The sequence below is a fragment of the Lonchura striata genome, chromosome 15, assembly GCF_046129695.1.
Source record: "Lonchura striata isolate bLonStr1 chromosome 15, bLonStr1.mat, whole genome shotgun sequence".
Classification (NCBI taxonomy): domain Eukaryota; kingdom Metazoa; phylum Chordata; class Aves; order Passeriformes; family Estrildidae; genus Lonchura; species Lonchura striata.
The window spans coordinates 14592447-14610306 of NC_134617.1; the positions used below are offsets into that span (position 1 = coordinate 14592447).

The window sequence follows — 17860 nt, forward strand, 5'->3', positions numbered from 1 at the left end:
AATTTCCAAATATTTTCATAGATAATTCCTGGATTGAACATTCCAGAAGTTCGGAAAAGCCTGAGCCCATTTCACATTTTAGAGATTGTTCTAGATGGGCAATATTGTGGTGCTTGGAGTGAAGTGCTGAAGGGGGAGGAGTGGAAAAGAAATTAAATTTATACATTTCTGGGTAGATTAAGATTCTGTTGAGTATTCCCATCAAACAGACTATGACGATGGTAAATTTGCCTCAAAAAAAAAGTACCCATTTTTGTTATGCTCAAGCTACTCTTTTAAAACTTACTGTTGATACTTGTGTAGTGTTTTTCTTGTCTTTTTAGTCTGGTCTTAAATTTGAATCATCACCACAGACTGTCTGTTATGCAACTTTTGTACTGTGTAAAGGGAGAATTTTTAAATCCCTTGACAGTAAGATATTTATCTTCCAAACAGTGAGAACTACTTGGTGAGATGGGGGAGTCTAGGCTTTCCAAAGGAAATTGATATGCTCAACAATCTTAAAGTGGTGTTCACAGTAAGTGTTTTCCAGTTTACTTTCCTTTGGATTTGCAAATGAAATTCTCTTCTCTGTGGTCACTGTCAGATCTCATAAACTGTGATCAAGATGAAGAAGGAAGCAGAGGTAATACCAGAAATAGAGCAAGGTGACAAATCACTAAGTTCTTTAGAGCAGTGACAGTGTTTCAGTGGCCTCTTTTCAGATAATTTTGCTGCCTCATAAATTTCTTGATGACTTGATTTATTTAATTTTATCTGCTGTATCTCTTGATTGTTATTATTCTATTTATCTTACCTTATATTTTTTTCAGACTTTAAACTGTCAGTATTTTCATCCTTTTGGTGTGCTCAGATTTTTTTGTTTGTTCATTTTTTGGAGGGGTTGTTTGGTTTGGGAGTCTCTTGTTTACTTTTTTTTCCCCCAATGATTGCTAAGATTCAGTTTGTTACTGCCCAGGTCCTGTTCCGATTTCACAACTTGCTTTTTACCCAAGTAACACTATGATCCTTTTCTGTTTGTGTCTTAGGATCTTGGAAATAAAGACCTTAGCAGAGACAAAATTTATTTAGTTTGCCAGATAGTGCGAGTGGGAAGGATGGACCTGAGGGACAGTAACTCCAAGAAATACACACAAGGGCTCCGGCGGCCCTTCGGCGTGGCAGGTACCTGCTGTCCCCTGGGCTGTGGCTGAGCCAGGAGATCAGTGATTTCTGCAGCCCTGGACTATTAAAATCTCTACCAAGACATGTTAGAATACTCATCAGCTTTATCAATTGGTTTCTGTACTTCTTGAAGTCTGTAGACTGCACTTACATGGGCATTTTAGTTGAAGTCCTAAATGTGCTTTTGAATTTAATTTCCTAATTATTCACGGAGTGCCAAGCTGTGTGAGTGAAAGCACAGAACCAATTTAATTACAGATTCCCTTGCAGATGAAATAAAATCAGTGGTTATGTCCCAAAAGTTCTGACACCTGTATTCCCAAGTTAGTCTGAATTCTCCCTCTCTCTCCACAGCAGCATGTTTTTAGTGTGAGCTTTGCACAAAATGCTCTGCCCCACAAACCCAGCCCTGCTGCTGAAAAATCCACATTTACCTTGAGGCACAATGTTCATAGATAACAGAAGCTATTCTGAAATGCTCTTCTATGTTCTGATGATTTTTCTCCTATTCTTTTAGTCATGGATATTACAGATATCATAAAAGGAAAATCTGAAAGCGATGAAGAGAAGCAACATTTCATTCCCTTTCATCCGTAAGAGCATCATAGATATACTTTTTATATGTGAATGAAAATATTTATCTATCTCTGTTCCTGTAACAAGCTGTGAAATAGTTAAAGAATAAGAAAGTTTTCCTTTAACAATTTTATATTGCAATAGTGTTAGTTATTTAACAATTTTATATTGCAATAGTGTTAATTATTTAGGTATGACTTTAAATGGCATTTAAGTCTTACAGAGGTATCACAGCACATTAAATTAATGAATAATTCTACAAATATGCTCCTTCAGACAGCTGGTACTGTGTCTGACTTCACATAGCCAAGTCAAATATTTACAAGTGACACTTACAAGCAAGGATAACGACTATTTTGAGTTTGTGTCTGTTTAGAATTTGAGAAAAATCTGAGTAAAAACAGTGTTTCCTTTAAAAAGTAATAGAATTATCATATATTATCTTCAGAAAAAATGCCAGATTAGCTGCCTAAAAATGTGATGTTCACAGATCAAATGCAGAGTTACCAATGAAAATACTGGAAATAACTCTGTGTGTCCTACATAGCACTGCTGCTATGTACTATGGAAGGTAAATTTAATTGTGAAAGACCCAGGTATGACACACTGGTTTATTTTTTCACTTGTTTCCAATTTGACCCAACATGTTTGCTATGTGTGAATTTGTTTTTAATTCAAAAGTAGCTGACAAAAATTCCAAGTTCATTTATCTGGATATTTGTCAGGGAAAGTGGACTGAGCTGGAGTGGCACATTGGTGAGTGCATTCACTGTCACAAAATATCATTCTTGTCAGTTGAGTGAATCTTTCTTACTTCCATGTACACACAACTGAATGTGAGTGGGCTGCAAGTTGAGCGAGATAATAAAAATACCAAATATATCACACTCAGGCAACGCTACAAAGACTGAGGCCGTTAGTCTCTTATGTTCTAAATGGTGTCTGATATATTTAGCACTTAATTCCTGAGCAGACATTGCTGTTTCTCTGCAGGGTAGTGGCAGAGAATGACTTTTTGCACAGTCTCCTAAGCAAAATCACTGCATCAAAAGGAGACAGTGGTGGACAAGGTAAAGTACATTTTTATCATATTCTTTCAGTAAAACAGTATTTTTGTGAAACTTCATTTTATGTTGGAGCTGTAGTACCACCATGGAGGTGGATCAGCTTTGAAGCTGGAATTGAGGAACCATGAGTTTGTTACAGAATCTTAGGGGCCATTTAAATTAGTAGTGGCTAATTAGTAGTTTTGCATAATAGGGCTTTTACTTTTGTCTACAGGAAGTGGGGAAAGTTAATTCTTATCCCTGTTTTGGTGGGTAGAAGAGGCAATCATCTGAAGACAGATTTTTCTTTTTTTCCTACCAAAAATGAATTTTTTTTTTTCTTTTTTTGCACTTCATAGGTCTGTGGGTAACGGTGAAAATGCTGGTTGGAGATGTGATTCAGACTAGAAAGGATTACCCGCACCTTGTAGACAGAACCACTGTTGTTGCTAGAAAGCTGGGATTCCCTGAAATAATCATGCCAGGTAGGAAGTGATTTGTTCTGGGATAGGAAGGGATTTCTTCTCATTCTCTATATTAATAAGCATCAGCTGCTGCCTTACTTATTTCTGTAATGGCTAACTCAGAGGATCTTTAGAATTCACTCATGGTAAATTTTGTTCACATATTTCACTATTATATAAAATAGTAAGATCCTTGGAAAGTAATTTCTAATACTTTAACAGGAAAAATAAAATCCAGATAGTGAAGGATAAACCTATCTCCTGTACATAACGTTCTTATCCTGCAAGTAGATTATGGTGGATGTCACTTGAATTTTACATGAACCTTGTTTTTATTGTAAGTTATTGCTGTCCTTTAATAATAACAAACAAATCAATGTGAAATGTCTTTATTTCATTTGTATGTATGGCAAGAAATTTTCCAGTGAAAATCACTCACTGTCTGCCGGGGCTCCTTTTTAAAAAACAAACAATGAAAAACTCCCTCGCCCCAACTCAAGTAAAATCTCGATCCTTTTAAAAGTCATATGAATTCGTTCAGAGGAGAGAATTAAAAATATGAGGCTCCCTCGCGAGAGGGAGCTGAGTGTTTGGGAAAATTCCTAATGGATCATCCACCACGTCGCCAGCAGGTGTCGGGGCAGGACGAGAATTGCACCGAGTCACTCCGAGCTCCCATCGCTTCTCCTCACCTCCTAGGTTTGCCTTAGCAAAGATCAAGAACTGAAAAATTCAGTTTAGATGGAAAATAATACATTTTTATCTGTTTCCCAGCTAACAGTGAGGTACTCATGTGTAGTTCAGCTGATCCTGTGCTCTCAGAGCATTTTAATTGCTTTTTAACCTTTCAATTTCTCTTTTAGGAGATATAAGAAATGACATATATATTACATTGCTGTATGGAGATTTTGATAAATACAATAAAACAACTCAGAGAAACGTGGAAGTGATAATGTGTGTCTGTGATGAAGAAGGAAAAGTGTTGCCAGTAAGTTTTCCTTTTTTTCTGCCATGGGGGGCATGGAAACTTGAGCTGAATTTTTGATGTAAGGCTTAACTTACACATTTAATAAAACACCCCTATTCAAAAACTCAATTTCCTTGTGTCATCCTGTGACATCTTGTGATAAATAAGTTTTATGATTTAAAAAAAATTAAAACCTATTAAAGCCCTATAAAAATCTTGCATAAAAATGTAACAAGGAATAACATTCAATGACCTATTTTAGCTGAGCCAAGGAACAAGTGCTGATTCTGACAATTACTGCATTCTTACTCTAGGGTTTTTCTTGAGGAAATTCCCAGAGGAATGCAATTTGCACACTGAAATGTTAGAAGCACCATTTCTGCTCCATAACAAATGCTTGATTTGTGCCAGGAAGTCTGTGTCACTGTTGCTTGAATTAAGTACATGGCAAAGAATGAAATTAGTGACAACAATTACATATGCAACATAAATATTTACAGTGTCTTTTTGCTTCTCTGTTCCCATTTTGAAGATTCGTTGTCTTTTCCCTAGGGTTTATCACTAGTTTGGTATTCAGGGGGATTTTTGACCTGCTATTTTCTGAGCTTTATAGAGTTGAGATCATGAGGGTGAAATAATAAAGACATTCTTGAGCTAAAATAAAGATGGAGTAGAACTCTGTGGTTCATGACTTGTTTATGAGCAGCAACTAACTGCTTAAAATGTAAATTGAAAGCTTGAGTAAAGAAAATTCTAATCCCACATAATGTTTAAGGTTCACACAACAAACTGTCGTCCTGATTACAAAATACTGCCTGTACCTATGACAGTACCTGACCATGACTTGCATGCACAGAAGTTAACTCTATTCTATATTCTGTCTAATCACATATAAACAAAAATATTCCTTAGGGAAAAAAAAAACTATTACCATGCATTAAATCCTGCATTCCAATATTATGCATGCTCAGTTCTGCAGATACAGAATTTCTGCAAATCTTAGGAGAAAGTGAATTTATCTTGTTGTCTTTGAGGTGAAATGTCACACCTGCTTTCTGTGGGTAATATGCCTTGGATATATTTAAGCAACAATTTTGAGGAGGTAATTGAAATTCTGTTGAATGCAAGTAATAATAAAAGTGGTTGGTTTTCCCTTTTAGCCTATAAAGATACCCCAGACCAATAGACTTTCAAACCCATTAATTTATATCAAGGTTTCTCATAACAGGTATGTGTTCATGACACAGGAAACTGGTTGGTTCTGCTCAGGTATCAAACTAATTCCAGTTGCAGAGCTAGCACTTGATTTACTGTTACAAGGAATAGGATTTATTTCTAAGTGAATGTCACAGAGGTGACAAACAAGTAGGTGCATAAACCTTGAAAAATCTCTGCTCAGGCAGATGAGACATTGCTTTCTGCAGTTAAATCCCTCTGACCAGACCATACAAATCATCTTCAGGTACCAGCATCACACCCTTCTGGTCACAGGGCATCCTGGTGTTTGGAGCAGACTTTTAAGATTCACTGGATTTTCAGCAGGATTATTGCACCTGTGCAGCAGTTATTGCAGCCTGGATTGGATTAGTTGAATCTATGCCTTCAGTAGAGAATTTAATGTTTGCTTCCTTCAGGGACTTGGGTTTCATGTCTGGCAGGTATCAGGCTCTTGGTGCATCCCTGTCCAGCAGTAACTTTTACTCTGCATGTACAGCTGAGCTGCAGTCAGTCAAACCAGACAGATGCAGCCCAAATCTTCACAGACTCACTAAGGAAAGCCACAAGTTTTGAAGCTCATCAAATCTTTTCACATTAAAGAATGGGAAATCCTAATTGTTTGTTGTTGATGCCTCTACAACATCCAGTTTGGAGGTCACCTCTGGTGCACGGCCTAGAACTTCTGAGACTCTGCTAGAAGAAAGTATTTTAAAATAAATGGAAAAATAAACAGAATAATGAAGCTAGATTTTTAGGGTTTTTTTCCTTTTATATTTCTTCTACTAATTGAGATGACATGTTGGTTACTTAAATTCATCAGATGGAGAAATCAAGTAGATTTTATGATTTTCACACATCTTTTAGAGCCCAATATGTGTGACCCCTGTAAAATGCAATTACACTGGCTGTACCTGTAGATTATGGTAAATGCTTATTTCCATTGCGTTCACAGGCTTGGATAGTTCAGTGTTGGTGCTGTCATTATGATTTAACTGTGGATGATGCCACGTCCAAATCAAACCCACAGGGAGGGCGGGAGCGCAGCCCTGTCCCAGGGCCGGGCTGGAGCTCTCGGCTCGGGACTCTGAGGAGAGGCTCTCTGGAGACTTTTTGGTTTTGCTGAAGTTAATTTACCCAAAACTGCTCCAAAATGTACCCAAATGAGCAAGGCACTAAGCACTGTTTGTTCCCTCTTTCTGTAAGAATGCAGTGTGCCTGGGAGCCGGGGACCGGCCCGTGAGCGAGTACAGATCTGTTGTTTACTACCAGGTCAAGCAGCCACGATGGATGGAGACACTGAAGGTATGCTGTGGAAACTTTCCACTTTATTTTTTCACTTCTTAATGCCTCACACAGAAAGATTGCACAGCATCAGCTTCCTCCAAAAACCATCTTGTCCCTGACTACAGCTGAAGCATGAAGCCTTAGTCATACATCAGTTATTAGAGATACATGGTCACTGAGGCTTGAAATTTGGCCTAGAAAGTGATGTGTAGGTTTTGTTCAGCAAAACAAATGAGATCATCTTAGATAACCTTATGTCCTAACAGGGCTCATCAAAAATGAAATACTGCATTTGTTCTATTTTGGTGAAACAATGGACATGAGGAGCTTCAAATAAAAAACAAACAAGACCAAACCAAAACCCAAATGAAAACACCAACCCCTTCTTCTGATTTCAAAAAGAAAAAGCTCTCTTGCTTCTCTTTAGATACTTACTAACAATTACCTAATCAAGCTTTAATGTCTGTGATTGGGAAATGCCCAGAAGCTGCCAGAAACAGCTCTTAAAAAGCAGTGACAGGCTTGCATGATTTTTTAAAGACAAAATAGCCATGTATGACAAACTTGCAATTATTGCCTTAAGGTGTGTTAACCTGTGATGGTGAAGGACAGGGAGAGAATGGAAGTGTCATTTCAAACAGAAGCTTATTTGTTGCTTTGAAAGCATTGACCTATTCTTTTTATTGCTTATTATATTAGGTTCTTTTAAAAATTATTCATAATTCAATCTTGTGTACAGGATCACTAATACCAGATCCTGTTGAAAAGCATGTTAATATTAAGGCATTGTTCAGTAAGATTTGTGAAGGGAAGTTGCAAATGCACACAAAGGTGTGCAAGTCCTTATACCTTTAGAACTGTAAACTTGATAATATGAAAAATTGTGCTTTCCCTTACACAGCTGGCTTTTTTTGTTGCATGCTTGACCTCAAGAAGAAAGAATAAAGCACTTGCAAGTTCCTGTGATTCTTATCAAGGCTTTACTCTAAATTTAATCACAAAAATATCATCAATTTATTCTGCTGGAATTTTCATACCCTTTTCAGTGGTTCAAGAAATTGGTTGTCAATGTATATCTGAAATGTGTGAGTTGCATAGTGCAAAGGTGTTTAATTTTCTGTGGTTAAAAGAGTGAGCAGTAGAACTGCACTGTGATTGTTTTCTAGCACCTGTGTGCATTAACTCACTGGGTTCTGTGCTTCATTTCTTTGCTGGTGCCAGACTTTGAGCAAAGTCTAACAGATCATTGATTACCAGCCCCCACTTTGCTTCTGTGATCAGGCTCAACATTTTGAAATGGCCTGTGAAAGGCACTATGCAAGCAGAATAAGTGGGGCTTATTTATTCTAAAACAGGGGCTCCTTACATGTGAAACCACCCCCATAACCCTCCTCACTATGTTCTGATTTTACCAAAGGTAGCAGTCCCCATTGAGGACATGCAGAGGATCCATCTGCGCTTCATGTTCAGGCACAGGTCAACTCAGGAGTGTAAGTAGGGAATTTTTACTTTAGTGATTTTTAATTCATTGATGGGTAGTACACCCAAAGTCTTTTGTTTTTCAGCTAAAGATAAGGGAGAAAAGAATTTTGCAATGGCCTACATAAGACTAATGAAGGAGGATGGAACAACTCTCCATGATGGCATCCATGATTTGTTAGTCCTAAAGGTATGGGCTCAGATTTCTTTCTTTCACAAGACGTCTTTTCTCACACTATTGCCTTTGACTGTATTTTGTATTTGCTTAGTGCTAGATTGATGTTGTTATTCTATCAAAGATAATACTGTGTTTTCCATCTGAACAAAATGAAAAGGTGTACCCTGTTCCATTGTCAGTAAATATTGCTCTGCATTTTAATGACAAGGATCTTATCCTAGCACAGTGAGAGATGATTACTCTTTTTACTGGTATTTGTGCTTTTGGCCTTCTGTAGTACAAAGAAAGTTGTGCTGCAGCTCTGTACTTGGGTGGGTACCATCCCTCTTGCTGGATATGGGAAGTGTTTGATCCATTTGGATTCTTTATCTCATGAATAATCTGGGAATACTATTTTAGGAAAAATGCTTGTTTTAAGCTGCTGTGTAGTTCCTCAGGTACAAAATGGAAAGTTTCAGCAATGTGAAAAATAGCTTTAGTTGGTCGTGGCTGGAAACAGCATCTTTAACTTTGTGAAGGAAGCAGGGAACAGATGTTTTGACTTTTGTTTTATTTGCCCTCTTGGAGAATGGTGTCTAGCAGGAACTAAGAACCAGAAATCACTTCCAGTACAAAGGAAACTTAAGTTATTTCTCAGCATTCTTCTCAGTAAACAAGTTTGCTGTGTCATTAATACCAAGTGAGATGTATGCAACTAAATCAAGTTGCTTAGGCAAGCCAAAAGAGATTAATGGCAGCATATAGTTATTTATCTTCTCTTCATTGAAACTATCATTTAAAATATTGAGACTAGAAGGAAAATTGTGGACTGTGTGGTTAATGTTGGTTGTGAAATACCAACTAATTCATTTCTGCATCAGCTCAGTAATTTTTTTGAAGTGACAGCATGGATGAGAAATGCTAAATGGAGTTGACCTACTTTATGGCTGTGAGAAACAGACAGATTTTCTGACATATGCTTGCCTATTCTAGTATTAAAAACAGTAATTGTAAGCTGTAAGTTTTTAAAGCAGTCATACACCTGGCCTCTCCAAATAAGTAATTTGAAAACTGCTAAGTTTAAATGTAGCATTTAGTCTTTAGGAATTGGATATTTTTGAGAGACTTTTGAATCAAAACTTCATCTTTTTCCCATTATCTGTCTAACTTGTCCAAAAAGAAGGCATTCAAGCGTTTATTTTTCTTCCAGAAAGAAATTTGGGAATTAATTATTTGGAAAGCCTGATACAATCATAGATGTTAGTGCTGCTGTGTGTTTTGCTGTAGAGAGGTTTTGCTTCTTGTCTGTCTAGGTCTCTTATAGTTAATTTTTAACTTTGCCTCTTTGATATGAAGTAGAAACTGCACCTCTGCAGCCACTGAACCAGATAAAACTGAAAAACTTTAAAATGTCTTTCTAGATAATGGTTTTTGCAGCTTCTTGTTCATCCACAGTTGTAGAATAAAGGTCTGCAATTGAATCATATATTGTCACAGTGCTGTAGCTTTAAGTGACATCATCATCACTTGTTACTTAAGTGACAACATCATCACTCCAGAAATTTTCTGGAATTTTGTTAAAGAAACACTGTGTTCTGTAAACAGTGAGAAGCATGATTTTTATTGTCTTTGTCTAAGACTTCTTTTCGGTCTGAGGAATCCTAAGAGAAGACCCAGAAAATCTGCAGGGTTGTGGCACAGAAGTTGATGAAAGAGAGAAGGCAAAAATCTCTGTTGGCTCTCTAGTTTTGTTCATTCTACACAAAAGCACATATTCTATGCCATTTAATTACTGCAGGATACTGTCTGATTTCAAATATAATCTTACCATGCCCTGATCTTTCAATGTTCAAGGTCTAGGTCTGAAGTTATAATGAGGATACCAAAATAGTGCTGCTATTCTTTCCTTACTCAGTCCTGCTTTCTGCTTTTTGAAATTGTGTGCAGATATTATAATCATGCTGTCTATATGCTGTGTACAGTCTTCAGGGTGATGCTCAATATTCTGCAGTGTTCCATACCCACCAACATTTTAATGAGATATTGGCTCTTGCTTTTACTCTGCCAGGGATGTCACTCCTCAAAGTCCCTTCCTGCACCTCAGTTTTATTTACTTCTCTAGTACAAAAGTACAAAATAAGTCTAATTTTAAATCCAGGGGTGTGAAATATGTAATGAAAGGTGTGCTGTTTTTCAGGGGGACAGTAAAAAAATGGAGGATGCTGGTGCTTATTTGACATTGCCTTCTACACGTCTGCACGTGGAAAACAAGGGAGCAACCTTAGTCAGGAGCTCAAGTATTGTTGGGGGGCTTTCAGTCAGCTCAAGAGATGCATTTTACATTTCAACTCTTGTTTGTTCTACCAAGTTAACTCAGAATGGTATGTACCTTCTAAAGAGGTGGGAGTTCAGAAAGAAAGCCTTTGCACAAATTGATAAATCAGATTTTTTATTTTAATGTCTGTTTATTTATTTTCTATTAGTGGGCTTGCTGGGTCTCTTGAAGTGGCGCATGAAGCCAGAGCTGCTTCAGGAGAACCTGGAAAAGTTGAAGATTGTGGATGGAGAGGAAGTAGTGAAGGTAAACCTTTAAATCTTTATTCTAATAATAGTTATATTTCAGGCCCCTTCATACATAATGCCTTTGTTAGTTTGCAAAGGACGTGAGCAAAGCCCTTCATTAGAGGGAGCAAGAAAGCCAGTACCTGGGCATGATCCTTCACAGGGCTGGCCAGCTTTCCTCCTACTTTTTACTTTCACATCTCTTGTACTGGCTATTGTTGAGCTGGGGGATTTCCAGGATTTTTACTAGGAGATGAAGATAGTAATGATAAAATATTTTCCACAATCTCTATTAATCTGTTTCCTTTTGTCTACCTGAAGTATCACAAACAATTCCTACTACTTTCTTTGCAGTTCTTAATATTAACTTACATGTTGATATTAAATCCAAGAAGTGCTATGTACCCAACAAATCACTTTCTTAAGTTAATGAGTATATGAATAAAAATTGTTAGTATTTTGGAAAATGGCATATCCTATTACCTTTGTGTCTTTAAGCATAAACATTAGATGTCTCTGGAGAGAAGGAATAAGAATCAAATAAAAAAAGAGGAAGAAAGAGAAGTTGATTTTTTTAACCAAGGATTTGTGTCCCAAGTCACTGAGATACTTTGATTTAGTGCAGAATTTGAATCAGACCACAGAAGCAGGAAAAGTCTTTTTAATCAGCATATATATGTGAAAATAGCAACCACTAATCTGTGTCACTAAGGAATGTAGTTTTAACAAGTTTTGTCATTTCTATTTTTATCTTTTCCGTAAGCTTTGAGCTAAGCATGTATTATTGATTGCTTATGTATCTGAGGATGCAGGTTCTTAAAACTAAAGAAACTAGAGCCTAAACCCTTGGAAATGTTTTCTCAGTCTAAAACCTTCAGTAAAGGTAACCTGGGAGAAACCAAGTCTACTATCAGAAAATTTTCTTGTGAGGTTTTCAATTTGAATTGGTCATTAGTTTGTTTTTTCACACCCTCTAGTTTCTCCAGGATACATTGGATGCCCTGTTTAACATCATGATGGAACATTCCCACAGTAATGAGTATGACATCCTTGTCTTTGATGCACTGGTAAGAATCAGTACCAATGAATTTATGTGTCAGATTAAAAAAAAAAAAACAACTTAGAATTTTGAACAAACTGTCAGGTTTTTCAGTTCAGGGAATTAGTCTTATAGAGATTTATAGACTCTATAAGACTCTATAGAGTGTTATAGAGTCTATATGTCTTTATAGAATAGAGGAGTATTACTCATTGATTGAAAAACAAATTTCTTTAAAAACTTAAAGAGTAAATTACCAGAAATATTTTAAGAAAGTGAATATTTAAGTTTGCAATGTGACTCTGGCTAATTATGTTTCTCTCTCTTTAGATCTATATCATAGGGCTCATTGCAGACCGTAAGTTTCAGCACTTTAACACTGTTTTGGAAGCATATATACAACAACACTTTAGTGCAACCTTGGCATACAAGTAAGTTAGTTTTCTCTTCTTTCTCTTTTTTTCCTAAACCTCCACCATCACATAAAAGAAGTAAATCCTGCTTGTGACTTTTCTGATGTAATTTATGGTGACTGTTGTTTTGATGCTGCTGTTTGCTTAGCTGCCTCTGAGACACATTTGATTATAAGTGGAATTAATGAACCCATAGCAAATGATTTGGGGTTAAATGATGCTTTGGCATTTGTTTTCTGTCATCTGGATTTTGTTATGTCTGAGTACTTCACCTGTATCCTGTCAAATTTATCAAAAGATGCTTTGCTGCAAAGGCTCTCCATTGGCATCCCTGGCCTTAAGCTGAAATGCCTCAGGTGAGGACTTGAAGCTTTCCTTAGCCCATTTACATAGGTTTCCACATTTTTTTTCACATTAAGCAAACTCAAAGGAAAAAGAATTGTTTGAGAACTGTCAAGTCTTCATATGCATTTTAGTCTGATGTTGTGTCAGGAGGGGTTCAGTGCAGTGAACTGGAATTCTGCTGTTTGTTACGTGTCCTGCTGTGAAATGGACTTTTAGTATTTCATGGTCATGCCAATGGATGAACTTGTTGTGGATTATTCATTTATTTGTTTGTTTTCAACTTTTGGAGCTTCTGCACAGAACCCAGATAGGAAGACGTGGACTCATAGAAAAGAGTAAAAACTGTTCAGACATGTTATACAACAAATTTAATCCTGGATTATTTAGAATAGGCTTTTGCAGATGATGGCAGGATAAAATGACTGAATTATGAAGGAAGGTAACATCTTCAGCTGGTGCAGATCTCTGGGATGTTCTCTAAGAGGATGGATGTGGGTTCTTAATCTACCTGATGTCTCCTTCTGACAGCTTAATGGAGTGGCAGATTGAAGCAGAACTTTAATTTGGAATATGAATAGTACATGGAAGACCTGAGCTGGAGGTTTGGAATAGCTGGGGATATCTTCCAGTGGCTGTGTTGAATTTGCATCAGTTCAAACTCAACACTAAATGTCACAAAAATCATGCATTAGACCATGAGTTTCCTAAAGCTGAAAGGCAGCAGTGCAAAATCAGCCCTTTCTCACACCTCAGTAAAGTGGAAGTGAGCATTGGTGGGCTCAGAAAGCTCAAGCACAAACTGTGTGCTCTTCTTCAATCCTCTCTCACTCCATACGTAATAAGCACAGGTAATTTAGAGCTTTATAGTACTGTGAAAGAAGAAAAGGAAGGGTACAGAACCTTTCAGCACAGCCTTATTTGCATAAAATATTTGTAAGACTGACCTGGCTGAGAGTTTCTGGTGACTTAATCAATGTGGTAGAGGCAAAATAATAATGTTTATAATTGTTCCCCATATCATGTGTTTTCTTGGCATTGTTGACTCAATGCACATCATGGAAAATTTACTCTGGTTCCAGAATCATTTATGACATAAATAAGTGTGTGTGTGGCCTAACTCCTAACTAGGAAGGAAATACTGTGTCCCAGACATATTATAACCATGTTATGATATGGTTGGTTGGCCAAACTTTTACCTATTTATTCAGTTCCTGTTGAGCCATCCTTTCTCCTGGCTTTTAGAGATCTCTGAGAGGGCTTAACATGCACTACCCCTACATACAAGTTGGATAAATATTGTTCCAACTCAGAGAAGCTGTGAAGAGGAGCAAAAGGAAACACACAATGGATGTAATACCCAGGAGAGTGAAAGGCTGAAAGCACAGCATTTTGGTTCTGAAATGTGAGTTGGCTGGGGATGTGTATTAGTTACACAGGGAGTTGGTTGTTGGCTTTGTTAGTTTAGGGGACAACAGGTCTCCAGTTTTGTTGAGATGTAGGGAAAAAAACCCCAGCCACCCTTATCTTAGTTCTTATGGCTGCATTAAGATGAAAATTGCATCATTAGTATTGCTTTAATAACTTGAGATGATTCCATAACTACAAATTAAGAGACTTAGTTTTAGATTAACTTCTGCTCTACGGTAGCCAGCAGTGTCTTTAGCCAAAAGTTGCTTTTAGATACAGAATAAGGAAATGCTTAAATAAAATAAATAATTTAAGCAGATGTTGTGTACTGCTTTATTTACATGTTATATTTACATGCTGTTAATTAGAGCATGCAGTGGTGTTTAATTGCTGCTCAGTGGATGTAGGCAGAAGGAATATTTTGTGATACCTTGTGCTTGTGTATTACAAACTTCTGTAAAGGTGTTTTTAGGATTGTGTAAAGTCATGCTGCTCTTTTGGGATTTCAGATTTCTCTCTTGCTTGTACACCCAAGAATTTGTTCCTCATTTGTTTATACTGACAGAATTTGTGCAACATAAATCCAGAAATACACTCAGTCTGTTTTCTTGTACGTGCTTGACCAAGCATGAACATGTATTTAGAACTGCCAAAGAAGCTAAAGAAGGTAATGAAAAAATAATAATGAAAATTATTTTAAAAAATGTTTTTAAACTTCAGGAAATTAATGAGTGTTCTGAAGACATACTTGGATACTTCCAGCCGAGGGGAGCAATGTGAACCTATCCTCAGAACTCTGAAAGCACTGGAATATGTTTTCAAGTTCATTGTTAGATCAAGGACATTATTTTCCCAGTAAGTACTCACATATTGCAATTTAATTAGCTGTCTAACATCAGACATAGAAGGAGAACTGAGAAGTAGAAGAAGTTGATTCTAGAACAGAGCTGGTTTTTTATTTTTACAAATAAAGCTGGCAACTGCTTTAAAATACAAATAATGCTGAGATATCTTTTGTAGAGGGAATATTCCAAAATCTTCTTTCTGATTCTCAGTGTAAGTTCCAGAGATGTATTCAGTAATAGCAGCATGTTTCAAAGGGTGATTATTCTTTGTGTCAGGTGGCTTGGCCTAAGACCAGTGGATGGCCAAACGTCTCAACAGATGGCTGGAGGCTGGAGACTTGTCCTTGAGAACACCTCACTGTGCACAGAGCAGAGTCTTTGCAGCAGCCATGGTCACACTGAATTTAGAGTTTTGCACCTCCTCTTGAGGAATTTACAGGGAACACTCCATGGACTAGGTGTGTGTAGCTCAGGCAAACTGAGGTGTAGTATTTACAAGAGGGGTTCAGGTTTAGGGGAGAAGGAGCAGGGGAGATCAAAGGAAATGAAAAGTGGAAGGAGAAATATTACACACTGGTAACTGTACTCTCCTCACATACCACAGACCCATTTCCTCAATTACTTTCTGCTTCACCTTTCTCCATTTATCCTGAGCTGGTTTCCCCCTATAGCTTGTTCTGATTTCCCTTGGCTCTGTGGCTGAAGGATTTCAGGGGCAGGGGTCAGGCAGTGCAGACTCAGACCTGTAAGGGAGAGTGAGTGGTTGGGTGCTGTGTTTGTGGCTGGCATTCACCAAACAGGAAGGTACTGTTCTAGCTGTCTTATCCTCAGTGGGTGCTCTAATTTATCTCTGATATTCCATTGTCCAATAAAAAAAAACAAACATGTAGATTCATAATTTTTTTTAATTAAGTTTACTCACTGGATTATGATGGTTTGTTTGAAGTACCAGATTCAGAAGGAATTTGCTGCTATGGATAGTACTTTAGAAAAATGATTGTCTCTAGGAATTTACCACTTATAGATGGATACAGGTAAACAAGGTATAAACCTGTGTAAGGAATGAGATGGTGCTCAGGAGAGCAGAATACAACTTTATCTTATATTTTTATCATAGGTGTCAGGGCAGAAGGGTATATTAGAGTTTTGGGGAAGGAAGCATTGTGTAGAGGATTATGGAAAATTTATTTTCTGGATAAGGGCCAGAAAGCAGAAGAGGTTTGTTTCAGGAAGAACTTTGGTCCTCATTTTAATCCTTTGTGTTGTCTTGTAGCTTAAAGTGTTCATGGGACAATGTGTCATAAAGTAGATTATTGCAATGTGTTGCATACTCAGGTGATCAGCTACACATATCTACTCCTACTTAACTAGAGGTCTGAAACTCTAAATTCACTGGACAATTATTGTTATTGTAGGCAACCTTACATTTCAAAATGAAAAGAAAATCAAATGACACTGCAATACATAACTTTAAAAAGAGATTTTTCTCTTCTGATGGAGCAGAAGAGGCAACACTCAGCTCACAGTATTCTACTCCCATTTCAGGACTCTCTTGTCACCTTGGCTATTTTCTTAGCTTGTTTTTCTTTAACTCTTGACAACTCTTTCATATAACTATTTTCACATGTCACCAGTGTTTTTACTTTTTAGGTAGGCAGTGTTTAATAGTAGGAGCCAGTATGAACAATACAGGAGGGATAATCTGAGGGATTCAAACTTTAGAACAGGGGATGGAGAAATAATAGAGTGAGCTCAATTTAAATGCACTTTCAAACTTTTAAGTGTCAAATAGAGACTGTTTTCAAAAAGCAGAGTGGTTAATGGGGCCAGTAAAAATAGCTCTTGGAAAAAGTGGCAACAGCAGAAGACAGAAATTGTCATAATTTGTGAAAAATATCCTGGAGTAGCTCAGTTGTAGTGAGGAAAAAAACCCAATTTTTTTTCCATATAAGTTACTTTGAAAATAAAATTATTTATATAAGGTCCAATCTGGGAGGTGTCATGGTTTAGAGCCTTTTAAAACAATTGAAAGTGTTTATTGTACTGTTCAAACTGAAGAATTTCCACATGTTACAGTGAATAGAAGTTATAACCCATTGGGGAAATATCTATGTACATAATATTGGATCAGCTTCTGGAATATATATTTAATGTTAAATCTGTTGCATTTTGGAGAATGAAACCTGAAAGAATAACCTAATGCCTCTTTCAACAGATTATATGAAGGCAAAGAACAAACAGAATTTGAAGAATCCATGAGGAGACTTTTTGAATCCATCAACAATCTGATGAAAAGCCAGCATAAAACTGCCATTTTGTTGCAGGTTGGTGTGTTCTTGGAAACCAGTTGGATTTGGTTTTCTATATGGTTTTTGCACTTTGGCTTCTTATTTTTCTTCTCTTTAAACTGAGGAAAAGACACTCAGGAAATATATCCAATATGTCTTTTTTTGTAATTCCCCTCTGTTGGAAGAGCAGGTTATCTTATAAATTTGAAGCCTAGTTTGAAAAGGTCAGACAAGATACACTTACAGAAATTCAGTGAATGTAGTCAAGGAAAGAACCAAGGCACAGATGTTGGAATATTTCAAGCAATCTAATGACATGAATCCCCTCCTGGGACCTGAATGTTTAATTCTTGAGTTTCTCCAGATTATGCTAAACAGGGATTTCACCGTCTTAGTTGGGAAAATAAATGTTATTGTCTCAGTCTTTGGGAGTTACATTTTTTAAAAGGATCAGGGTTTGCCATTCATGTCAATCTCAGTTATTCTAACATGTCAGAATCTAATGTTTTAAAGAAAATAAGAAAAAAAGGAGTTATTAATATCACTAATATAAAATAATTTGCAGTTCTGTATTAAGATGAAAAACTTTCAAGATTTCCTGTAAAA

At 36.9% G+C, this 17860-nt stretch overlaps 1 protein-coding gene across 1 annotated transcript in view; it reads left to right on the top strand.

Moving 5' to 3' along the window:
• Positions 1–17860, top strand: part of DOCK2 (dedicator of cytokinesis 2) — a 158551-nt gene that overhangs the window by 17078 nt on the left and 123613 nt on the right. Inside the window, exons 9-23 of the mRNA XM_021531902.2 lie at positions 436–517; positions 1029–1164; positions 1682–1757; positions 2734–2810; positions 3146–3271; positions 4114–4238; positions 6639–6737; positions 8137–8209; positions 8285–8388; positions 10553–10736; positions 10839–10936; positions 11895–11984; positions 12287–12387; positions 14842–14976; positions 17182–17290. Coding sequence (XP_021387577.2) covers positions 436–517; positions 1029–1164; positions 1682–1757; positions 2734–2810; positions 3146–3271; positions 4114–4238; positions 6639–6737; positions 8137–8209; positions 8285–8388; positions 10553–10736; positions 10839–10936; positions 11895–11984; positions 12287–12387; positions 14842–14976; positions 17182–17290 — 1615 coding nt within the window. The remainder of the gene's footprint in view (positions 1–435; positions 518–1028; positions 1165–1681; positions 1758–2733; positions 2811–3145; positions 3272–4113; positions 4239–6638; positions 6738–8136; positions 8210–8284; positions 8389–10552; positions 10737–10838; positions 10937–11894; positions 11985–12286; positions 12388–14841; positions 14977–17181; positions 17291–17860) is intronic.